The sequence below is a fragment of the Podarcis pityusensis genome (assembly GCF_964106645.2).
Source record: "Podarcis pityusensis genome assembly, chromosome: 4".
Taxonomy (NCBI): Eukaryota; Metazoa; Chordata; class Lepidosauria; order Squamata; family Lacertidae; genus Podarcis; species Podarcis pityusensis.
Window position 1 is genome coordinate 64279318 of NC_138027.1, and position 25636 is coordinate 64304953.

The 25636-nt window shown below is 41.4% G+C and overlaps 1 protein-coding gene across 9 annotated transcripts; it reads left to right on the forward strand.

Moving 5' to 3' along the window:
• Positions 1-4: 4 nt before the first annotated feature.
• KLHL15 (kelch like family member 15) lies at positions 5-24821 on the forward strand. Of its 9 annotated transcripts, XM_081002845.1 has the most exons (6): positions 660-929; positions 2481-2572; positions 2827-2865; positions 3334-3463; positions 9899-10610; positions 23015-24821. In XM_081002845.1, the coding sequence occupies exons 5-6, from the start codon at positions 9906-9908 to the stop codon at positions 24122-24124; spliced, it is 1815 nt and encodes a 604-aa protein (XP_080858971.1). In that variant the 5' UTR covers positions 660-929; positions 2481-2572; positions 2827-2865; positions 3334-3463; positions 9899-9905; the 3' UTR covers positions 24125-24821. The 9 variants fall into 9 exon arrangements, with proteins under 9 accessions (XP_080858975.1, XP_080858976.1, XP_080858974.1 ...); XM_081002844.1 differs by lacking the exon at positions 2827-2865; XM_081002843.1 differs by lacking the exon at positions 660-929 and having other exon boundaries at positions 2291-2572; positions 2809-2865.
• The last annotated feature ends 815 nt before the right edge of the window (positions 24822-25636 follow it).

The window sequence follows — 25636 nt, forward strand, 5'->3', positions numbered from 1 at the left end:
ATGTGAAGAAGGGCGCGCGGAGGAGGGTTGTTGCGGGTTGTGACTGAATAAGAAAGGGACTGGAATGGTTGGTTCAGCGCGGTTCCGTTTTAAGAGCCGCCTTTGAAGGATCTTACGTAGGTTTTCTGAGAGCGTTCAACATTCTGTTGCAGTACAGCTGAATACAAGAGGAAATCCTACTTTTCCTTTTTACTTATTTTTTTATTGATGGTAATTTTGAAAAATATATACAGAACATGCAACATAATAAAATATACAGTAGGAAATAAAATATCAGAAGTTAATTATATGCTGTATACGCTTGCATTTATAAACAAAAAACCTTCATCCCTCCTTCATATGTTTAGGAGCAGGTGGGGCACATGGACCAAGGTAAGGAAATTACTTTTTAAAAAATGAACATAAAGTCTTTAACCAAGCTCTCACTTTCTTTACAGGGAAGACAATATGGACTCTGGTCTGCCAGAAAAAGTGCCACCGTTCTAGTATACAGAGTTTACATGGCCTAATAAGAATAATAACAATAATAATGGTTTGGATATAGCTAATTATACTGGAAATGAGTGTTCAACCCCACCAAAACAGCGTAAGCTTCCATTTTTCCTATGTGAAACATGATAACCAAGGTCTCAGATTTAAATCCAGAATATAATGTTTCTCTAGAAAAGATGGACAGGCGCTCCCATGCTCAGGGAAAGAGAGCCAATAAGAAGCACTTTTTTTTAGCTATCAGCCTTTTTAGCCTCCCTCTCCTAGCAAATAATCCGCTCTCCTTTTACTTTGTGAGGCAGGTCATTTCTGATAGGATCCCAGCAAGCCTCATTGTCCATCTTACTTGCCCATACTGGTGTCATACAGTATAGCAGCAGCGTACACCCCACCTGTTTAATCAGTTTAGCTATTAATTGGAGTACATTTTATGTATACATGTGAGTATGAATTTCTTTTAAAGATATGAGCCACCTCTTCCCCATCCCAGCTTTTCTCCTTAGGGAAGGATATGCATTTAGCAATATGAACAATTGTTCTGGAATATTTAGCAACAGTGAATCCATTGGGTGGGACCAACTACAGTCTCCTTCTTCAGATGCATATTCTGAGTATAAATGCATATAATTGGTGTTTCCTGCTTGGCAGGGGGTTGGACTCGATGGCCCTTGTGGTCTCTTCCAACTCTATGATTCTATGATTCTAATTTTGGGGAAGGGAAAACGAAAGATGTCAGCTGGAAATGAAATGTAGAAAAGTTGTTGCTAGCACAAATCCTGGCACTGATAAACCAATTAACTGGTATAATGAGCACGAATCCATTTGTTTTTGTGGAATCTACAATTGACAGCTTTGAACTATTGATGTATTATAATGATTGGTTTCGTGCTGCCGTCTCCCTTTAAATTCATTTGGTCCAAGATGACTACTCTTAAGTCACTGAGAGTCATAGGAGGCTTATATCATTATCATAGTAGGTAATCTTAAAGGCAAATCTGTACCACAGGCTTAATGTTTGTTATATACCGTATACGCTTTCCCAAGTGGACAGTTACTCTGCCATGGTATGCAAGTGTGCTGTAGCAGCCATGAAGCTCAGTTATTTATTAAAATATTTATATCATAATAAACTTCAAAGTGGTTTAGAATTTGTATATATACACCAGAGACCATCAACTAACTATGCTATGGAAAGATGCGTTCCTAATTGCTTGCAGAACTCCGAAATGAATAGATACCGCTTCAGGATTCTCCCCAAACTACAGTTCCCAGGAGTCTTTGGGAGGAAGCCATGAAAATTAAACTGCTATATACAGAACAATCTTAACGTGCGTTTAGTTAGAAACGTTTCGTTCCCGTGCAAGCAGGCAGAGGGCTGCAGACTGCTGTGTTGGTATTACACAATGATAACGTGCCCCTCCTGAAGTGCACAGCACTGAATATACGTGCTCAAAGAGGGAGGGAGGGAGGGAGAAAACTTCTTAACTAGGTCAATGCACGTCCTGTGTGCTAGGAAATGGAAAATAACGAAACCAAACGATGTCATGTTTCGACTTTTCTGCTGTTAACCGCCCTGTGATTCTCAAGACGAAGGGCCATATACAGGCATTTAATAAACGATGGTGGAGGTTGATAACGTGTGAGAACAGGAGGGGAGGAGGAAAGCCCACCCGGCGGCGGAGTAGGGCCCTGAGGAGCCCCGTTTAAGGGCCCGGGGAGCGACCGTGCGGGAGGCTGCATTTCGGCCCGGCTGAACGGGGCAGCGGCGCGGCGGCCGGAGCTCCGCCGGGAGGCGCTGCGCGAGGAGGGGCCAGTGTTGCGTGTGGGGTTGGCGGCTTTTGTGAGGCAGCGGCAGCACCGGCGAATGGGGCGGTCCTGCGAGAGCCGGCCGGGGAGCGCGCCTTGGGAAGGCGAAGGAGGCGGCGGCCTGAGCATCCCACTCCGCCTTAATGGAGGTTCCTCCTGTGCGTGTCCCTCTGCCTCTCCCACAGGTGGTGGCGGCGGCGGCGGAAGTGACGGCCGGTGCGGGGTGCTTGTCGTTGGGGGAAGATGGCGACTGTGGCTGTGCTAGGCAGTGAAGAAGGTAAACAAGTGTGAGAGGGAAGGGGAGAGGCAGGGACTCTGGGAGGGGGCGGGCGAGCAGGGGCCGGCGAAAGCCGGTGCCTGGACGGTGCCGCCGAAAGAGGCCTCGCTCGCTCGCACAGCCTCAGCCCCGGCAGGCGAGGAAGGGGCCCGGGCGCGATACCTCGGTCTCGGTGTAACCCCACTTCAGCCCCCCTGTGAGGTTCTCCTCCTCCTCTGTCTTTATGTCACCCAGAGACCCCCCCCTCTCCGCAGGTTCAGCGGGAAGAGCTGTGTCTTCAGTGCTGCTGAGAGGTAGGTGAAGCTGCCCGAGGACCAGCCGCCCCCCCCCCCGTATGTGTTCATGATGTTTGCTGCTCTTTTTCTAGACCCAGTTAGGTCAAAGTCACTCCCGCTCCTCTCCTCCCTGAGATATAGTATTTTCCCTTTTTTTCTGGCTTGCCCTCCACCATGTTTGGGGCACATCAGTTGAGGTACTTCAATATACTTCCCATCTCCAGCTTTTGAAGGACAGCTGTTTTGGGTGTAGGGCTTTTTTGGGGGGGGGGGAGTAAAGGCAGTGGCTGTGATGGAACTGGAGGTTTTCATGGTAGCATCATCCTGGTATCAGAGGTTCAAGGGTTCAAGGGTTTTTCAGTTGCTAATTGGATAGTTGTGTAATGCCTCTGGGTTTCAGTTGAGCATCTTGCCCTCTCAGGTGTCTTTGTTTCTCTAAAAGAGGGCTGTATGATGAAGCTGTCTTTCCTCTTTCTAATTCCTCAGAAAAGTCACCCATGATGAACAGGGTGGGGAAGAAGATTGATATATGCCCTGGCCTTTGTGTATGTGAGCATGCTAGTGATGCTTCCAGGAACACAGCGCACTGAAGTCTTCTGTGCTTAAAATGCACATGGTAGGGATAACAGTGTCATAAACTTCTTCTCCATTAATCTATATCCATGTTTTGATCTCTGGTTGCATGCAGCCCCTCCTTTAATACTTCACTTTGTGCTCGAGATAGTAAAGTGTTTGACCATTTATCTTAGTAAATATTACGTCATAGTGTTTTCGTTCTGTACCACGTGTGTCAGAGTCACCAGGGTACACAGTAATTTGCCATGATTCTGCACAATTTTGATACATTTGAGGCTTGATATGTAAAAATTTTATGGGATTTTATAGTCTCCAAAAACTATTTGCCTTCATCTTTGGTTTCAACACTTTTTTGTGAAAGTTGGATGGTATACGAGTGAAGAAATCTTCAAATAGTTCTTGAAGAAAAGAAGCTCTTTGTTTTGAGATGGTGTGTGCTTGTTGCAACAAGCACTGCCTTAGAAGAAATATTCCTTTTGAGTGTAAGAGAAAGAGCAGTGGTCTTTTTGAGATAACACTTGCCATAAGTCATTTTTTAAACTACTCATATTAAAATAATTAGCATGAATATATGTATTGCTCAGTTACTCAGGAACACCTTAGTCAATGAAAAGTTCTAAAGTTTAATAATATAATAAACCAACTAAATTGTGCGGCCCTGATTTAAATGTAGCAGCAAGGTGTCTAGTGCTGCTGAAAGATAACCTTACAAGCCTTGTTGTATAAATATTAGGTTAATTTTTTAACTTTGTTCACAGAGTGCCTCTAAAATATAGTAGTACAGTACTTTCTGAAACTCAGGCCTCAACTATCGAAGGCTGTGTTGAAATTTAAGTGTGGCTCTTACTGGGCAAAATCTAGCACTGTTTACAGTGTTGAGTCTCTAGCCACATTACAAATTTGCACAAATACTAAGATGAAAGTTGAATACAGTATAGGAAATTGTTGAAATATGGAAGAAACTCCTAATTATGAAAAAAATTAAAAGTTTATGGTGCATAGGATAAATCTTTTTGTACAATAATTTGTAGAGCCCATGGGTTTTCAGTTGGCTCTATTCAGAACTGTGTTGTCTTCTATTAGTATCAATTTAATGTAGCTTTCAGAGATACCACCTGTCTGCTTGTTTATTTAGTTTGAGATCCTAATACTGTAACTTTAGTCCTTAATAATATACTATTAAATCAGCAATGTATATATTATAGTATCAAAGTATTGCTCCTTTCATAGTAGAAGTGTGAAAATTTGCTCAAATGTAAAGTTTTGTAGCTGATCAAAATAGAATATAGGACCAATCCAAATCTGTCTTGTTTGGCAGTGATTGTCATTTTAAAAAATAGTTGTTTCTAGAAGCTTCTTATGGAAATCGCAAAATGTAGACGTGAGAAATAAAATGAGCAACCCAAACTTCACCCTTAACTACAATCTGCTGCTTTTTATTATGCATATATTTTGCTTTGTAAATTGGTTAAAGCTATAATTTCATTAGCGGCATTTACATGTACACAGATATGTGCTGTGCAATTATTTTTTCTGAAACAAGAACAATTTACTGAACATTCTGCCTTACATCTGATTGTAGGCAAAAAATGAAGAATAATGTAGTGTAGTTTGCATACCATGGCAGCTTTGATTCCAACCCCATGGTAATGGAGGTTGAAATCTTTGTTTATTTACCGATGATTGTTTTCATACATGAACAGTCTGGTAGATGGTATGATTTTGCAAGCCATCTGCCATTAGTAGAATGTGTTCATTATATATTCTGTGAAATATCTCTTCAGTCACTGTATGTGCACTCACTGTTGTGGTTGTACATCACAGTATAATGTACTTCAGTTACCTTAATGAGTGGCAATGCTTTGGCCTTCCTTAATGTCTCAGACTGACAACTTAATTAAACATTTTTGATCAGAATCATTGAGCATCTATCAGTGGCGGTGGCATCTTTTTTATAGCATTATCCTTGACTCCCCTTTTTGGTTGTGTGGAGCAATAATACGTGTCAAATTAACTGTTGCCCCTCAGGAGATGCTTGTTTGTTCCAGATTGTCTCCGCAAGAAAGGTAAAAAAAAAAGGTGCATTTCTAACCATGCCTACTCAGAAGCAGTTTTAGAAACTGAGATATGAAAGTTAGGAGCTAAATGGCACCTTAAACCTAGGTTATGGGTGCAGCAATGGAATGTCTAGGCACACTTTTTTATAACAAGAATACAAAGCTGAAAATGAATAAACTTCAGCTAAAATATTATGTTCATTTTTCACATGGTTTAGTCCTTCCCCTGCTCATCCCTCTAATATTCTTAAGAGGGTCTCTTCTCCAGTCTTCAGAGAGTAGCTGAAAGTGGGGAGGCAGAAAAGGGTCCTCCTTTCCTTCTACTCTACAGTTTTAATCTGAAATCTTTGGTGCAGTACTGCGCCCAGAGCTCAGAAACTGCTGCCGCTAATGAAATTCCCTGTTGCAAAATGTGCAATGGGAGTTTTGAACACTACTCAGAAGTAAGTCCTATTGAATTCAATGAGTCTTACTCTTAGGTAAATGGCATTAGGATTACTATCTTAATCTTACTTTCATTAACTTTTAAGAAGCTGTAACTTTTAAGAAGCTGTACCTCTTGGTTAGCAGTTGTATTGAGGGAGTAACTCTGAGTCTCACATCTGTATCTTTCTTCACACACATTCCTCCAGGTTATTTTTGTGATTTGCATCCTATATGACATCAGTTCAACCTGTTGTGGCCTGGTTTATTCTATGTAACAAGCATTCATACCAAAGGGAATCATCAGAACATCAGAAATCATTGTGATCAATGTTACGTTTCTGCAGAAAATGAGACACATTTAACTATGAATAAGTCTTTCGGTAATCTTCTTTCAACTAGTCATTGTTCATCTGAACTTCACGCTTCATAATAGCTCTCTGTTCCTTGTGTTTGGAAGCAGCATCCTTTTCTAATTCGCCAGAAAGTAGAAAACAGTTATTCTAGATTTTATCAGTCACATACTGTGACTGGCCAAGAGTCTTGGTTACCTCTTTATTTACTAAAACATTTATCCAATTCATCCCAGTAGCCACATAGAACACTGTAAACTACTGTTTTTCTGAGAAATTACATATATAAACTCACTATGCTGTGGTTTTCTCTGTATTGGGGGTGGGGAATCTGTAGCCCTCCAGAGGTTGCTGGTCTCCAACTCCCAAAATTCCTGGCTGTGTGCCATGTTGGCTGATGCTGATGGGAGTTGTAGTACAAAACATTCAGAAGGTCACAGTTTCCCTACCCTTACACCAAATGTAGCTAACATTGACTTCTAAGTTGTCTGCAAAAGCACATGAAATAGCAGGTGTGTATGCAGATTCAGATGCTTAGTTGTCACTTTCACAAAATTCATTGTATGCAAAATCAATGATACAGAAAGAGCAGTGGTAGAAGACTCAGTTTGGGTAAAGGGCAAACATGCTGATTCTGTGAAGTGTGAAATGTCAACCACATTTTTTGTCGATTTTCCTGATGTTCATTCTTAAGCAGTAGTGCTTCTAGAATAGTGAGCCCATTCAGATTCCTTTTTCATAATATTTGAATGGTTTACATCAGTGTAACTAAGTATCAGTTGATATTTCAGGTTAAATGTTAGGGCCAAAAAGCATAAAAGCCTTTCTAAATAATACCAGTTGCCTAAATGGCCATTACAGAAAATGAGTGCCACATCCAAATTACACCAAATTCTGATTGGCCCTGTCCTTTTATAGACATGACTCACTCTGTATATATGACTTTCATTTCTTGTTTCTACCCCAAAATGAGCAGTTTCTCACCTTAACAGGTCAGTTAATACCTGATACCTAATTTTAGTACAATTTTAGTATTATGTGGTGCTGAAGCACATATACTAGTACATAAGATGCATGTGCTGCAAATACAGAAGATAGTAAAAGGGTAAAATCGCACTGCATAATATAGAGATAGCTAACTTTTGGCCCTCTGTTAGACAGCATGGCCAATGGTCAGGGGTGATAGGATTGTAGGCTAACAAGTATCTGACAAGCTATAGGTTCCCCACCCCTGGCATATTACAAAATAAGAACTGAAAAATGTGGATTGGTTTTCTTATCTGATAAGAAAATTAAAGGTGTAGGTGGTGTAGGGTTTGAGACTGTTGGGCATAGCAACTGCTGTTGATTGCGGTAGCAATCCCATTTTACTTTTGCTGTTACTAAACATACGTGGCTTATTGAGAACAGTGAAGACACAATGGCTGCATTCACACACTACAATGATTAGGCAGAGTTACTGGCCTATTATGGTATATTAGGAATGAACAACAATGTGCTTCTACACTCTGTTGATGGCTTCCACTTCACTTTTCTCCCAGTGCAAGAAACAAATTAGAAAGCTGCAGTTAAGCTTGGCCACTGTGATAGTCACTTGGGATCATTGTTTGTTGCTCTCTATAAAGAGCCATGATTGATAAACCAATGCAAACCATGGTTTCAGGCCAGGTTGTAATTCTGGCATGTAAAGGAGCAACAAACCAGGATTCTGGGTTTGAATGTCATGGAAATTGAGACTGTGTCTTGTTTCTTCTGCTCACACTGGAGGTGGTGTGAAGCAGGAATGAATGGGTAATATGCTCTTTGTTCCCAATAAATAAGCTAGCAACCCTGACTTATTGTGATATGCAGGCATTGCTAACAAGGAGTAAACAAAATTAAGGACAAAGATTCTAAGAACAACTGTGCTTGAAGGTGGTCATTGGGGAATGATGATGTAGTCTTACAGAAATATTAAGTGGTATTATTATTTTGCTATATTACTGCGTTTAACAATACGAAGGTAAGAACCAGTCCATGTAAGGTTTTACAACGTAAGTTATAACTTTCTGAATTTGAATTCAAAGGTGCCCGCTTCTGTTTCAAAAATGTGCTTCTTTACTCCACTGCTTGCCTTTTGAATTTTTATTTGAGTAAGTGCTGGCAACCTTGGAAGAACTTTGAGAACTTGCCAACATTGTTTTTAAAACTCAGTGAATTTAAGCTTTCTAAATTGATTGTTAGCAGTATTTACTCTCAGTGATCTGCATATGTGTTAAAAGTAGAGGAGTTCTTCCAACATATGACAGGTTTAACTTGGTGTTGCAGAACAAATTAGCATGCTAAAGATGTCACTTTTTCTGATGGGGCCGATAACATGTCATGCTGCTTACAAGATGGATTATCTGCCTGTGCAAAGATTTTCCATGGCAGACTATACCATGTCTGTGTACAGGCTGTGCCATGGAAATTGCCTGGTTGACATATGTTAAAATCCTGCCGAAGTCCACATTGCAAAAAGCATGTAAATTTCATTTTTTTCCTTCAGAGAGGAGGGGGTCCTGGAATAGATTGTCCCTCTCACTTGCTCCACTAGGCAGGCCAATATGCAAATTAGATCTCACTACCTCATGTGGGAGGCAACCTTCCGATTTTCTCCTGTGTAGTTGGGCGACAGATGCTTTCTGTCATGCCATTACATTAGGAGAGGTCTTCATGAATTCATTCAAATTCAGAGCATATCTACCAGCCAAATATATATTTTTTCTACAGCTCAGCTTGCTAGCCTGCTGTTCTTAGCAGATTCTTTGGCTCGGGAGTTTGGGGGAGCAAAGGTTGTCCATGGTGGCATACCTCTTCCCACCCCGATACAGGCTTGCTTCCTGGAGGCAGAGCTTCCTAGACATTTATAAGAAACAAAAAGAAAATCTTTAGCAATAAATTGTTGTGTCCCTTAAAGAACTATTTTTTTTTAACCATATTTTCAATCCAAATAGTAGACAGGTTTTTTTGTTGTTGTGTGTTTTTTGTGATGTTGCCATGAAGTGTCTGTTCCAGGTAACGTTGCTGCTTACCAGCTTGTGTTTTTAAGTCACTATGTGAAAGTTTTTTCTAGGACATGGGGAGAGATGCAGTCTGAGTATATCACAGCACTTGAGCAATACGGCTGCTACACCAAAATGATCTCCACCATGGCAAATTGCCTATGCCATGGCATAGTATTGTGAAGCTGCAGCAGTCTCAGCTGAGCTTCTGAATGACACTTTTGAAGCGTATAGTTCCATCTGCTTTAGGATCCTTTCATTTGTAAGAGCAAGAATTATCCTACCTTGCCACTTGCAAATAGCAAGACTGATTTTGTCTTCCAAGTTCAAACCTAACACTCTGCCCACTATGCTAGATCTCAGCCAATATAGGTAATGCAAGAGTTTGGAGATAAAAGAGTTTAAATGTTTACAGTTTTGAAATTTTGCTGTAAGTAATTTTCATGAACAGCTTCTCCCTTCTCCAAAGCAAAATTTCATATATTGGTTATTGATTTTTTTTTAAAAAAAAGGCAATTAACACTATTCACAAAGCATGATAAACACAAGTTTTATATGTTTCTACATTTTCACGAATCTTTAGAAATCATAACATTTCTTTATTTACATTTTTCCCCAGGTGATTCATGGCAGGGGACGTGGAAGGATTTAGTTCCTCCATCCATGACACCAGCGTCTCTGCTGGGTTCAGAACACTGTATGAGGAGGGATTGCTTCTTGACGTCACTCTTGTTATTGAGGACCACCAGTTTCAGGCTCATAAGGCATTGCTTGCCACCCAAAGTGATTATTTCAGGATTATGTTCACTGCTGATATGAGGGAGCGAGATCAGGACAAAATCCATTTGAAAGGCCTAACTGCAACAGGCTTCAGCCATGTTCTCCAATTCATGTACTATGGAACCATTGAACTGAGTATGAGCACTGTTCATGAAATCCTGCAAGCTGCCATGTACGTCCAGCTTATTGAGGTGGTGAAGTTCTGCTGCTCCTTTCTATTAGCAAAAATATGCTTGGAAAACTGTGCAGAAATTATGAGACTTTTAGATGACTTTGGTGTAAACATCGAGGGCGTCAGAGAAAAGCTGGATTCCTTTTTGTTAGAAAACTTTGTGCCTCTCATGGCCAGACCTGACTTCTTGTCCTATCTGAGCTTTGAAAAGCTTATGACTTACTTGGATAATGATCGTCTGAGCAGATTCCCAGAGATAGAGCTCTACGAGGCTGTTCAGGCTTGGCTGCGGCATGATAGAAGACGCTGGAGGCATACCGACACCATCATTCAGAACATCAGGTTTTGTTTGATGACACCATCCAGTGTATTTGAAAAGGTTGGTGCGTTTGAAAGCAATAGATAGAATTCATCTTTACGTTTAGGGCAGCATGCTGTTAATAGGTAAAATTTCCAGAAATAGGAGGAGGGAAAAATAAGACACTGTTTTAGAAAATGGAACATTGAAGTCGTCAATGTCTGAAACAAGTGCCATCTAGCTTTTAGAACAAAACAAAATGCCCCAAATGCAAACTAGCAGGATTTACAGCCAGGAAAAAGGTAGGTTTGCAGCTTTTTCTGATTGTTAGTGATAGAGAAAACCTCATAAACAAGTACAGCAAGGTGATTGACAAGACTACATATATTGTAACCAGTGAAGCAAAATATATTCCTGCAGCGGGGAGGGGATCCTTGGATGGTTGTCCCTCCCACTTGTTCCACATATGCAAATTAGACAAATTTTACCTCATGGTAGGAGGGTATAATGCCTCCTGTTTCATTCCTGCCTTGCTGCAGTGCAGGTTGAGTAATAGTTATATGCTGCCGTCCTTAGCTTTGTGAGGAAAGGGTTGACTTTGTTGACCAATTCCCTGGGAGGGAAAAGAGAATTGGTCAACAAAGTCCAATTTACAGAGAATTCAATGACAAGAATGTCTTGAGTCGTCTGTGAGGGCTCACAGCCCCCCCCCCCTTTTTTTACTGATTCCTCGGAAGAAGAGGCCAGAGGAGCAGAAGTTACCCATGGCGGTGGGCTGTCTCCCTCAGTGTATGCTCAAGTTTGCTAAGAGTTTCATCCCAGGAAGCCAGCAGAGGCTGTGGAGGAGGGGATGGCTGACCTGACGGAAAGGCAGTTAAGAAGGATGCTGGCCTTGCCCCTGCCTTCCAGTTAGCCCACTGAGAGAGCTGAGGTTTTGGAGGGTCTGCAGACACTGAACTTTGTGTCATCCCCTCATCTAGTGATCGACAGCACAGCTCTCAACTCCCAAGTTTTGTTGGTGGATCTGACATATTGTTACAGGGCCTGGGGGTTGGTGTGGGCCGAGTCCCTCAGATGGCCTTTTTGCGCCTGCTCTTTTCCACCAACCATGGCCTGGAGCCCAGCCCTAAGTCTTACCTGAGGTTTGGGCAGGAGAGAGGGCCTCACAGTACACAGTGCTCCCTTTAGTGGTATATTGGGACTTTAAGATTCCTCAGTGACGTCTCCTGCATAGGCTCTTTCCTGCTGTTTTGGGGGCGGAGAGCTATTCCTCGCCTTCCTCCTCTCCTGGTTGTAGTGTTGCAGCAGCCATTTCCAAATCCAAGTTGTGATCTAACCTTTGCAAGTATAGGGCCACCTCTGGGCAGCTGGAAGAGGAAATCTTGGTGCCACTAAAATGCTGGGCCAGAAGAGAGGGAGCTGAGGCAGTCTATTCCTCTGCCTCAGCCTCCTATCAGCAGCCACAGATTGGTGGTGCCAGGCAGGGGCTGCAGAGCAGGCAACAAGCTTTTGGACTTGTGATCGGCTGTGGGTGAATTAGAGGAGGATGAAGCCGCTGCGTCCGCCATGGCTTCCAATAAGGAGGAGGGGGAATTACCAGCCAGTGTGGAGGAGGAGGCGCTTTCTGCACCTTTGTCTTGCTTGTTTTCTACCAAGGATTTTGCCCTCTTAAAAAGGCAAGTCATATCTTAGAGATCCCTGCTCCTAAGAACATGGGGTGGGAGGAGGGAGCCTCTGAAGTGAAACGTATCCAGCCCTCCTATCTCATTTGATAACATTTCCATCTGTTTTCAAGAAGGCTCTGCCAGCTGAATGGGCCTAAAAGGCTTTATACCTTTCAGTCTGATAGTATGGCTAAACTAATTCTTCCTCCTGGGTGCCTGTTTAGATTTGATGGCACAGAACCATAAAATTGTAGAGTTGAAAGAGACCCGGAAGATTGTGCAGTCCAACCATCTGCAGTGCAGGAATTCTGCCGACAGCCATCCCTGGTTGGACTTGAACCACCAACCTTCTGATTGACAGCCAGGCACACTAACCCATTGCGCCACAGGAGGGCAGCAAGGACAATGGCAGCCAAAGACACAGATAAATTAGCTAGGAACTCAGATGATAAGAGAGGACTGAGATCCTGCTGAGGCGTGCCCATGAAACTACTACATTGGAAATTAGGGTGGCCACAGCCTCACTCTTGATGGCCAGGGCCTCCCTAAAATGGGTGAAGACTTCTGGAGGAGGTTCTGGCTAATAACTCCCACCTTCTCTAGGGAATTTGAAAGCTAGAGAAGACAGCTGCCTCTATGGCTGATGATGGCCTAGATGCCATGTATGCTGCAAGGGCCATGTCAGTCAGTGTAGCTATTAGGAAATACCTATGGTTTAAGATGTGGAACACAGATTCCAAGTGTAAGGTTAATCTAGCTACAGGCCCTTTTCTAGGGGGCAGGCTGTTTGGTGACCTCTTGGAGCTCTACTTGGTGGAAACTAAGAATAAGAAAAAAAAGCTGTGGGGTGTCAGTTTGGGTGTAGCTCCTTTCAACCCTCCAAGGGTGCCTATGGTTCTAAAGACAACAGATGCCAGCGGTACTGGTGGGGTGGACAGATTCTATCCCAGGCAACAGTAGAACCAGTTCTCCAGTTCCAGAGGCTCTGGACAGAGTCAGCAGGGAGGAAAGAAGGCAACTCAGTCTGGACTCCCTAAGTCAGCTGCAGGAACTTCCGGTTGAGGGTCGTCTGCAGTAGTTCTTCCTTTGTTGAAGAGAGATGACAATAGATCAGAGGGTTCTGCAAACTGTGAGGGAAGGGTATACTGTAGACTTTGCCTACTTACCTTATGACCACTTTGTGATTTCTCCAAGATCCAAAAAGGAAAATTACACCATCTGGTCTTAGCAGCCATTCAGCACCTGATAGCCATCAGTGCTATAGAGCTCTTGTCCCCAGCAGAGTCCCCTACAGCTGCTACCCCATATTTATTCTTCATATTCCCAAAGAAGAAGGGAGATTTCAGGGTCATACTGAGTTTAAAGAGGGTAAACAGGCACATCCAGAAATGCAGGTTCAGAATGGAAACCCTTCATACCATCATGGAGCATCTTATCAGCTAGGGGCTTCCTTGATAGCATTTCTATATCACACCAATACCAGTGTGGTCCAGCAAAACTCAAGAGTCTTCTACCTTTCCCATTGTCAGCCTTTCCAGAATTGACGGTGAAGAAAGCTACTTGCCCACACAGTTCAGTGTAAAATGTTTTATTGCTTCAAGACACAAGACAATTCAGACATAGTTAAGAGCTGCTGGTACATCATAAACTATTCTACTAAGTACAGTAACTTGGTCTTAGAGGTTAAACTGAAGAGATCCAAATATACAGAGAGGTCCAAGTTTTGGGAGAGTTCCACCACCACCACACACCACATTGCTGCTGAATGCAGCCTTGGTTTTATACCTGCTAATGCACGTTTACACATTATTTGAGTCATGCCAGAGGCCGGTAGCCTTGAGCTGTTTCAAGAGGCCCACCACAGTTGACGTCCTAACCCTTAACAGAAGTCAGTTGCAGAGGAACGGCAACTCAAAACACTGACCAAGCAGTTCGTGCAATTTCGCATATATTCCCAAATTACACCAACACCCCTTCTGTTGGGCTGTTGCCTTGAAATATTTCAATTTGTGATACCTAATGGAAAAGTTGCAGACTTGTTCTTTTCTGCAGATACAGGCTTTGTAAATATATCTGCCAGCATAGACTCTGAAGAACAGTATTGGAACTTAACTAGACCTTGCTGAATATGATCTTTCACATGATATGGGATATCAGTGTGCTTTGTTCTGGGGTTACACCGCTCAGCCTCAGTAGTAGAGGGCCTACTATTTTCTTGTTCTTCCTCTTGCTTTGAGCATAGCCAAAGAATCCGTTTTTATTATTTTTACCCTCTCTTGCAAGCCTGATCTCATTCTAAGCTTTGGCCTACCTGTGTGCTCTTCCTTCATGATTTTCTTTCATTTCTTCATTTCTTATACATGCCCTTATTAAATCTCAGCCCATTTGTAAACTCCTTTGTGTAGTCACACTGTTTTCTTTAGATGCCTCCCATCTTTCTTTCTTGTTGGAATTCTGCATCCCCCCCCCCCCCCAATATTTCACCTTTAAGGAACTCCCATCCATCTTTGACTCCCTTCTCTTTGAGTATGTCTGACGATGGGATGTCACCTAGTAATTCCTTCAGCTTTTTGAAATCAGCCTTCTTTCTTCTGGAAAGTGCTTTTCCCAGTAGCTATTACATCAGCACATTGAGTGTCACAACTGGGGGAACTCTCAGCATGTAAGCAACTGTTCTTGTTTCACAAAGATTCAGTGATGCAGAAGTTGGTCCCCACGTTTTAACTCAAGTTTTCAAAGGAGCCAGGATGTCATCTTACCTTCTTTCTGTCCCCATCCTAGATTGGACAAGGAGAGGGAATGGTGCTCTGGACTTCACAATGAGCACTGCATGTCTGTCTAAAGAGAACAAATCCTGCCTGGCTGACTCCCTGTTCATCTCCTTCCAGCCACAGACCATGGGAAAGAAGGTTTCAGCTGCTACACTTTCCAGATGGCTGACAGGATGCATTTCCAAGTGCTATGTGGTTTCTGATTCGGCCTTGCTGGCTGGGGTCACTACTCACTTCACTAGGAGTGCCTCTGCTTCAGCTATCTTTGACACTTTGGATATTTGTAGGGCAGCCACCTACTCTTCTCTGTCTATCTTTGTGAGACATTACAGGATCAATATCTATGTATCTGCCAAAGCTTCTTTCAGTAGGTGTGTATTACAACAGGTGGTTCCCTAGTTAGGGGTAGGGTCCACAGCTGGCTCCACCTGACGGTAGCTTTGGTGCATCCCATCCAAGGATTCCTTACCCCTGGCAGGAAATTGTGACATTGGACCTCCAATGAAGGTCCATTTTCTGCAGGGGATGGAGGTGATCCTACCCACTCTAGGCTAGTTTCGGCTATTCGTTGCAGCTTGGACAAATTCGTTTATATGCTGGGGTTTTTTAGTATTCTCCTCAGTTCAGTTCAGTTCAGTTCAGTTTTGTATTGGGTTTTTTAATTGGATGTTCCTCTTCCTTAAGAGTTGCAGTTCTTGCCTTTTGTATCCATGGCATGCAGTGCTTTTGTCTGAGATTAACATACTTTCTTCTGAGCTGAATTACCTTGTCAACTGGAGGTGTTACCCTCTCTCCTTGAGGTAAGATCTGTCTAATTTGTATATTCCTGCCTGTGGAGCAAGTGGGAGGGAAAACCACCTGAGGATCCTCTTAATCCCCTGCAGAAAATGGACTTTTGGGAGGTCCACAATTGCACACAATGACTTCTTTTATAAAGTGGAAAATCAGAAATGCAAAAGTGTATTAGAAATATAGGTGTTACTTGATTTTATGTTTTTAATTCTACCCTTTTCTTTCTTGATTCCTATGGAATCAATGGAGGATCTAGGTTGATGTGCTCCAGAAGTAGAAATGAGCTCCTTTATGGCTCTTTATTTTTTTCAGCTGCTTTCAGCTGTTCCTGGCTGAAGTTTAAGGCAAATGGAAAAGAGTCTCCTCTTGCTGGGGCCTTTAGTACCAGTTTTCTTTCTGTTCCATCTCCTCTTTGTTGGAAGAGACAACTCTGATTATTATGGGGCTTAAAGCACTCCTGTATTTATTATCATTATTTATATTATTATCATTCTAAAAATATACATTTCAAGTGTCAGAAGCCAGGGTACAGATGCACCTGTTCAGGCTTCTCAGAAAGCTGTATAATAATGGTGCAAGATGCACCTCTGTGGGAAGGGATTTCCACAGCTTAGGGGTTGCCGCAGAGAATGCCCTCTCCTGGGCTACCTTGTCTCTGAGCTTCCGAGGGCAGTGGAACAATCAATGAGGCCTCCCCTGCCAACACCCAAGTGTGTCTGTAGATTAGGAAGTGGTTTTTCAGGTGTTTGGGGCCTGAGTTATTCTATCGCAGGAAGCTGAATTCTCAGTCTGCTTGGAAAGTTACTGTATAATACTGTTCCCCTTTTAGGTTTGGTCTTCTCCAATAACAGAGAAGTGGGAGATGGTAAATGTCGGTTTATAAATGTATTTACAGTGGTAGCTTGGTTCTCAAACTTAATCCATTCCAGAAGTCCGTTCCAAAACCAAAGAGCGCTTTCCCATAGAAAGTTATGCAAAATGGATTGATCTGTTTCAGACTTTTAATAACAATTCCCAAAACAGCAATTTAACATGAATTTTACTATCTAACAAGACCATTGATCCATAAAATGAAAGCAATGAACAATGTACTGCAGTCACACAATCAATGAGTAGCGGAACTGGGTTCCACACAGTCACACACACAAAAAAGAGCCACAAAAACGCAAAATAAATAGCAAAAACAGATAGACCTCAGTGTAACACGCCAAACGGAAGTGTGGCACTCAAATTGGAAGTGTAACACTCAAAACGGAGAATGTTCAACTTCTGAAAAAAGTTCGCAAACCAGAACGGGTTTGCAGTGTTTGGGTTCCAAGTTCTTTGAAACCAAGGCATTTGAGAACCAAGGTACCACTGTATATACTTCCCTCTTGCAGAACCTCAGGGAGGTGCACCATATAAAAACATTTAGAAACCGTACAAAACTCATTAAAATGACTGGCTGTTGTGCACTGGATTGAGGTCTGCATTCTTTACAGGGGCAAGGTTCCCTGAGGAATTAAGAGACCTTTGGAGAAGCTGGTTATTAGGAGAGCAGACTGCAGTTTCAATCCATCAGGAACAAAGCTTCTTATTCAGGAAGACTACCCAAGCAGTGGCAACTTTCCCCTAGGTCTAGATATGATATTTCAAGAGTTGGGCAAACTTTGATTCAAGGAAGCCCATCAGTATGGGGCAGGAAAATTGGGAAAACAGAGAAGAGGAAAAGGTTAGGTGGAATACCACCTCGACTTTGCAACTGTACATGGGTGGAATCCTGGCTGGGAGGAGGGGGAAGATCTCTTGGTGCCTAACACTAAACAAGGATCAGCCAAATTACGAAGTAGATGGGTTTTTTCTTCTTTATATTAAGAAAGCAAATACATTTTCAATAGCATTTTCCTCTGATGGCTGTACACAGCCTGTGTTATCTTGTACACAGAGTTCTGTTTAAACAGAAGTTCTAAAGTGTCAGTACCTTTGTGTAACCACTGCACTTGTTATCACCTGCCACAAGTACAAAACTATCAATAGGAAGATAGGGTTATATAAGATTCTGTAATAGTGACCCATCAAGTAAAGCTGTCATACCAGTTTGGCATTTTTCTTTGTATTAGGACTAAAATAGTTGTTCAAAAGAATATGCAAAATGTTTAAATCCGTGTACATTTTGATACTGATATGCATTAGAAGAAACCTAACGATATGGTTGATTTTAAAATTAGGTTTTAAAGTCAGGTGTCCAGCCTTATACATTTGTATTTTCATGCTAAGCTGCGTTAAATAATTTCTTAGGTTTAGACTTAAGTTCTGTGAGCCAATAGAGTGAAATAGAAGCCTTTAAAGACCAAACTAAACAACCAAGAACGACACGTATATTTTTTAACACTTATCCCTAATGCCACACTTTTGAAATTTATTAAATAAATGTGTTGTATTCTGATTGTTGTGTACTGTAGTCATTGGTTACAAACATTTGATGTATCTTTAAAACCTTATTTTGCTTTTCATACATTATTCTCTTTGTGGACTTGCTCACTTTTTATGTTAGATGAGTATATGTGTGTTTCTCATCCATATTTTCTGTTTCCATTTATATTACAGGCAGTTCACAACTTACATGTACTTAACTTGTGCACATTCAGATTTACACGCTTGACAAAAAAAAGTTAAAAAATTCAGAAGGGGGTGAGTTTCTGGGGAAAATTACTTTGGCAATCCTACTTCGCCATTGAATCCAGTGTGTTTTGACTATACATGATTTTGGCTTTACGCATAACCCCTGTGTAAGTTGAGAGTCACCTGTATTTATTAGTCTAGTCTGTATCCAGAATATAGTTGTCTTGGTATCAGTTCACAGCATAGTATCTTAATGAGATGCTTCCAGGCCTACATGTCATAACCCCTTGTGTCCCTGCCCTAGTTCTGAAAAGAAGAGAGGGACCTTCTTCTCCCAGTGGCCAAGTTTTTTGTCCTTTTTTATTTCACTGCTGTTCCTCAGCTAGTGATCTGTTGCTGTCACACACAGTCCCAGCTTCTAGCAACTTTTGGGTATAGTCTCCAGTCCTTTCTCAAAACCCAGTTTGCCCTGGCAGTATCGAGAACTCTCAAGGAAATGCAAACGCTACATGAGTGAGGATTATTTGAAGGTGGGATGAAGAGAGAAAGGGCTAGATGCAAAAGCCAGAAGTTGATAGAAATAGGGACCCAGTGTGGCAGTGGTGATTTTCTAAAAAAGCAATATCAAATAAGTCTAGGCAAAATCTCGAGCCTGGATTGCCTTCTCCTGTTTTTTGGTACAGGCAAAGAAGGCATGAGATGAATAGTGTATGATTTAATCCTTGGTATATTTCTCTTTTAGAGTTCAGCTTCTAGAATAAGTAACCTGCTCAAGGAAGAGCAGTATATGTATGGAAGTTACTTCATAGTTGGGTGTTCCCTGGAATGAAAATACGACATTGTGCATCCACAATGCAAAACTGTGTAGTTATCCAGTCTATCTTTGTAGTTATCTCCATGTATCACCTAACAGTTAGTCCCTGACAGTTGGTATAACAGGGTTTCATAGCAAGTGGGAGGACTTGCTGGAAGTGGGTGTAACTGAATTCCAAACAACAGGTGTTTCATAACAAGGCCCAATCAGTTGAAGCATTCTTAGGACAACAATGCATTGTGGATTCATGGACTTCTTCCTTCCTCTCTTGCCAGGGGCGCCGCCTTACCCCCTACATGGGGGGAGGGCATCATGTGATGCATCATGTAACGCGTCCATGATGCAGCACTGGGCGGGGAGGAGGCGGAGTGCGGCGCTGGGCTCCAAGCTCCACCTCCTCCCCGCGGCATGCACCCAGAGGGGCAGGACGTGTAGAGGGCGATCTTCACCCTTGCTCGTCCCAGCCCTGTCCCGGCTCCCCAGTGTGGGCTGGGGTGCACAAAGGGCATCTGGCAGCAGTGAGGGGTATCAATATTGGGGCTGGGTCCCCTGATTCAAAACACTGAGAGGGCTGGAGCCCCCAGTGCCCCATATACCAGGCGCCAGTGCCTCTTGCATGGGTAACCCTCCTTTTCAGTTTCAGAATGAGCTATGGTAGCAGCAGACTTGGCACCAAGCCACTGTTTGCAAACCTGCTTCTAACCAGTGTGTCAGGTTGAGTTTTTGTTTAAACTATAGTAAGGAAAACGTAGGTCTACTTGTAGTACTCAATTTAGTTAGTCCCCAAACTGAAAGAACAGGAGAAATGCCAACGGGAGAGATGAAGCACTACAGGTCTCAATTAAGGTGAAATTGGCTTGTGTTACATCTGCACCAAGTCTGTGCCAGTTATTTACTCAGAAGATGTATATGCACAGATCTTCAGCTTGGCCTGTTCTTGTGTTTTAAGGACTGTGAATCAGAATAGCTGTAAGTCACAGAAGTCAGCCAATTAGTGAAACAACAAATGCAGGGATAGGAGATAGATTGAAAGTTTTGGAATGGTATTTATTGACAAGGAAGGGGTGATACTCAGTTAAGTTTTAATGCAATTAATGGACCTAACTTAGTAATGCTTATTAATTTTAATGGGCCAACACTGAGTAAAATTTAGCTGAATACCAAGCTGCTGTCTTCAGTGTAATAAAAGGAGAGGGTAGTGAAGGAATCCTCAGGGTGGCTAACCTGTGGCCCGAAATATGTTTCTGAGGGTTATGAGTGAACAAGCCTAGACTAGTAATAGCCTTTGCTAACAAATGGCAATTAAGATATGAGGTAGAAAAGACTTTTGTCCTAAGAGAAGCCTGTCATGTTGAAAACAAATTCAACCAGGTTGAAAATGAGGATTCATAGCTGACTTTCATTTTACTGATAGCAAAGGGAGACTTCTCCAAATTTTATACTTCCAGAAGTATTAGATTTCCTGAGGAAGTTGTTATTTTGTAGCCTGTGGGAGCAAGTTGTCTTGGAATGCAAATGTTCTTTAATGTGAGTTACAGCTTGTGGAGTGGGATGGTGTAAGTTCTGCCAAATTTATGTGAATGTTGACTAATCTTCATGTTACTTGCACTGCCAATCATTATTCAGTTGCAAAGGATGAAGATTTGAGGATCTATATTCAACTTTTTAGTTGCTTTATCCGAAATGTGTGCTGCTGTGTGTGTTTACATGTCCTCTATTGTGGTAACTTTTCGTCTTTTGTTATGTTTTCCATGCAACTTTGACAAACTAAAAATTGGATATATTAGTAAACTAATAAAATCAAGAAAATGCACTTTGTCCAACCAGATGCCTCTAGGAAGTAGAACTTGCTGTTGCTCCTAGCAAACTAGTTGGCATACAGTGCTCAATATATAGCCATCATGACTTTTAGCCATTAAATATTTTTTCTAATCTTTTAATGACTACTGGCATACATTGTGACAGTGAATTTCATAAGTTAGTTATGTGTCATGTGAAGTACTACCTTTTGTCTGTCCTGAGTCTCCTACCAATTCCATTCTAGTATTATGAAGGAGAAAAATTCATTCCGCAAAGTTTTTTGGAAGCAATTTCAAGAGTGTGTGTGCTAAATTCCACTGTAAAAATCAAATGCACTCTAGAAACTTTCATAATGCAATAAACCTAGCTGATCAGATTACTCTAGTTTTCTGATTTGGTTTTTAACAAGGAAAAAAAAGTAAAGCATTTCAAATGTTTCTGTGATGATTTGTATTTGCAGTATTTAGTACACGTTCGTAACCCTATCGATAAACCCAATGTACATTTTTTCTTAGTCTAATGACTGTCTTGTGTTCACAGCCAATCTTCTGTTCACAGGTCATTCATTGTACCACTAAAATTGAAACAAAAATACTATCTATTTACTATGGCTTCATTTGATGTTGCAGGAAAATAAAGTACTTCTAACATTGATTTCCAAACACGTGAATATATAGTATTCCATTGTATATGTATTTAAAATTGAGAGAAAGCGGGGCTAGTGTTTGGTCACACAGGTTTAAAATGTGGTCATTGTTAGAGCATGTTTTTATCTTGATGCCTCTTTGTATATGACTGAAATGCACATAGCTCTAAATGGTTTGGTAGCTTGATTCTTTGGTTAAGATCAGTATGACTGTGGTTGTTAATGCATAACTTCCTTGAGTGCAAGATCACAGCATCCATGAGGCAGCGGTGAAAGGTCACTTAAGGATGATCTTATCTCACTTGCATGTTATTTGTTAGATAACAGAATCTAAAGCCCCTTACAAGCAGCAAATAAAGTCTTTCTTGTGAAGGTCTGTTCTGCAGCAGCAAGGTAAAAGCTCTTGGTGTAAATATGTAGCCTTGCTGTTAAACTTATCAAAAGTTTTCTATAGATCTTGGAAGGTAAAACCAACAGTTTTCCTCCTGTCTTAAAGCAGTCAGCTGTGTGACCAAAGCTTGTTGGGCTCAATGAACATCAGAACCTGTGGCAACCACTAGGTATATGCTTGCTGATTTTTTTGCAAGAGTGACAAAAGCCCACTGTGAAATGCATGGGCTTGCTGGCATGTCACCAGGAATTAACTGAAAGAGCTATTTAGCATTTGATGGCCTTTAAGGACTTTAGTAAGCATTAGGGCACTAGGAAGGTAGTGGAATTCCTTGCAGCAGTTCTCAACCTTGGGTCCCCAGATGTTGTTGGACTACAACTCCCATCATCCCTGAGCTCTGGCCTTGCTAGCTAGGGGTGATGGGAGTTGTAGTTCAACAACATCTGGGGACCCACAGGTTGAGCAAGGCTGCAAGAGGCTATCTAAACCTGAATTGGGTTCTAAGCATTTAAAAACTGCCATGGAAAAAGCAAGATCTATTTAATCGTTTTTGCCAGACATCTCAAGGTAATAGTTAAAAGGTTTTCTGGGAAGAATCAATCAGATGCAAAAAAGAAAAAAATATTTCATTAGTTATGAGTCTTGTTGAACATAAGCAGGGCAGTTACAGATAGGTAGCCGTGTTGGTCTGCCATAGTCAAAATAAAAAAATCCTTCCAGTAGCACCTTTAAGACCAACTAAGCAAGAACTAACTTAGTTGGTCTTAAAGGTGCTACTGGAAGGATTTTTTTATATAAGCAGGGCAGTTAGATAGAAAAGTGACAGAATAAGAGGTGCAGTTTGTCAGAAGGTTCAGCAGCCTCTGCTGGACTTATGGGACTTATTGCTGTGATTAGGTCATGTTTTCCCCCTCATGATTCAATTGTGTAAAATTAGGCAGCATAGATTTCTTCCTCATACTGTTTTCCTTGGTCAATACACACGTGTGTTTTGCTCTGTCCTTAGGTGAAAACATCGGAATTTTATCGTTATTCCCGGCAGTTGCGGCATGAGGTGGAGCAAGCTATGAATTACTTCCATAGTGTGCACCAGCAGCCTTTGATGGAAATGAAATCAAATCGCATCCGTTCTGCCAAACCCCAGACTGCAGTGTTTAGAGGAATGATAGGACACAGCATGGTAAATAGTAAAATCCTCCTTCTGCACAAACCAAGGGTCTGGTGGGAGTTGGAAGGTCCACAAGTACCGTTACGACCAGACTGCCTTGCTATTGTTAATAATTTTGTATTCTTATTGGGTGGGGAAGAGTTGGGGCCAGATGGTGAATTTCATGCTTCCTCCAAAGTGTTCAGATATGATCCAAGACAAAATTCTTGGTTACGAATGGCAGATATGTCTGTACCACGCTCAGAATTTGCTGTTGGTGTTATTGGAAGATATATCTATGCAGTGGCCGGAAGGACAAGAGATGAGACATTTTATTCAACAGAGCGATACGATATCACAGAAGATAAGTGGGAATTTGTGGATCCCTATCCAGTCAATAAATATGGACATGAAGGAACTGTTCTTGGTAACAAGCTGTACATCACAGGCGGAATCACATCCTCGTCCACATCTAAGCAGGTGTGTGTATTTGATCCCAGTAAAGAAGGGACTGTGGAGCAGCGAACAAGGAGGACTCAAGTGGTCACTAATTGTTGGGAAAACAAATGCAAAATGAATTATGCAAGATGCTTTCACAAGATGCTTTCTTACAATGGCAAGCTTTATGTTTTTGGAGGCGTCTGTGTAATTCTGAGGGCCTCTTTTGAGTCTCAAGGGTGCCCTTCTACAGAGGTTTATGACCCAGACACTGATCAGTGGACTATTTTGGCTTCTATGCCAATTGGTAGAAGTGGTCATGGTGTAGCTGTGTTGGAAAAACAGATAATGGTTCTTGGGGGCCTGTGTTATAATGGTCACTACAGTGATTCCATTCTCACTTTTGATCCTGAAGATAATAAATGGAAAGAAGACGAATACCCAAGAATGCCCTGCAAGCTAGATGGCTTACAAGTTTGTAGCCTACACTTTCCTGAGTATGTGCTGGAACATGTTAGACGTTGCAGCTAAAGTTTAAAGAAACAAAACAAAACTATTTATAATTTGGTGGGATGGAGGGCTGGGGTAAGGGAAAGCAGATTTAAGCCCACTGAAAACAGTGTCTTGTGTAATATGCCACTTAAATTAATAAAGAGATAAAAGAAGTGTACAGGGAATGCATCTACCAAGTTTATTAGGAATGCTAATACCTGTGGTTTCATACTGATTTTATTTTTTACATGCTATTACTGTGTTTTGAGAGGGGAAAGCGTTCTTCCATTTCATGTGTTTTAACCCCATATACTATGTCCATTCTGTATGAGTGAAGACAACACATGCTTCAGGATGCACTAGAATACACTCTGTTTGCAAGGTGGGTCAAAAGCATTTATGTATTGTGCATTTTTATTTTTTAAACTGTCAGGATAAAATTCAGCAGCCTTACTAGAACAGAGCCTGATTTCCAATGTAGCAGTGAAAGGGGCCTTTCAATTTGTTCCTGTAATTACTTGTTGTTTAAATGTTATTTTTATTTCCATTTATTACTCCTCCCAATCAGGTTTGACACTCCTCATTTTGATATCAGTGACAATTTAAAATGGTTTTCTATTTATTTTTCTATTCAATTTATTTTAATGTACAGTAGTTCCAGTAAGTCTGCTGAAAAAATAGGTTTTTGAAAAAAAGAACACTGAAGATTTTCTACTAAAATAAATTCTAGGCTGCATTTGTCTGCGTTGTGGTTTGTGAATAAAATATATCTCTATATATAGACATACATGCATACACTGTAAGATCAAAATGAAATGCATATTTTTATGTGCAGCTGCAAGAGTCTATTTTTAACTAGTGGACAGATATGAGCTATATCTGTTTAATTTTAGCTCTTAATAGCACCCTTTCATGTATTTAAATTTGTTGGGTAACTGGAGGCCTCGTTCTTATCAATGTAAACTTATATTTGGTATATACTGATTGATTCAGTAACACTTGAACTCCTTTATAACCAGGTGATAAAAATGTCGAAGCTACCATTTTTGTTGTTTATAAAGTCAGATCCCAACCCATAGTCTTCAGTACTTGATTCTAGAAATACAAATCAGAAATGTTTATAACAATCACTGCCTCTGCTGTTCTTGAAGGATGGTAGAGCTTTTTAGTTGGTGTTTATCGCAGAAGCATTGCAGCTGTACAGTTCTTTGCACTGATTGAGCTGCTGGGCTCAAAAGATGCCGAGTTAGGCAAACTTCTATTTTTAAAGCAAATTTAGAAAATAACCACTGGCTCCACAGTATACTTGTATAGAGGTCTGAGGATGTTGAGCAATTGTATCTTGTTGAGGTCACTTTCTTAACTACTGGACAACTATCTGCATATGAGTGATAATATCACCAAAAATAAACCTGAACAGAGTTCTGAGCTGAAATACTCAAGTTCCAGTAGCTGCCTGTGGAATATGGAGGTGAGTCAATCTTGCCTGGGCAATGCAAGGTTCACTGATGCTTGGCAAACTGCTAAAATGTGGCTTCAGAAGAAATGCAA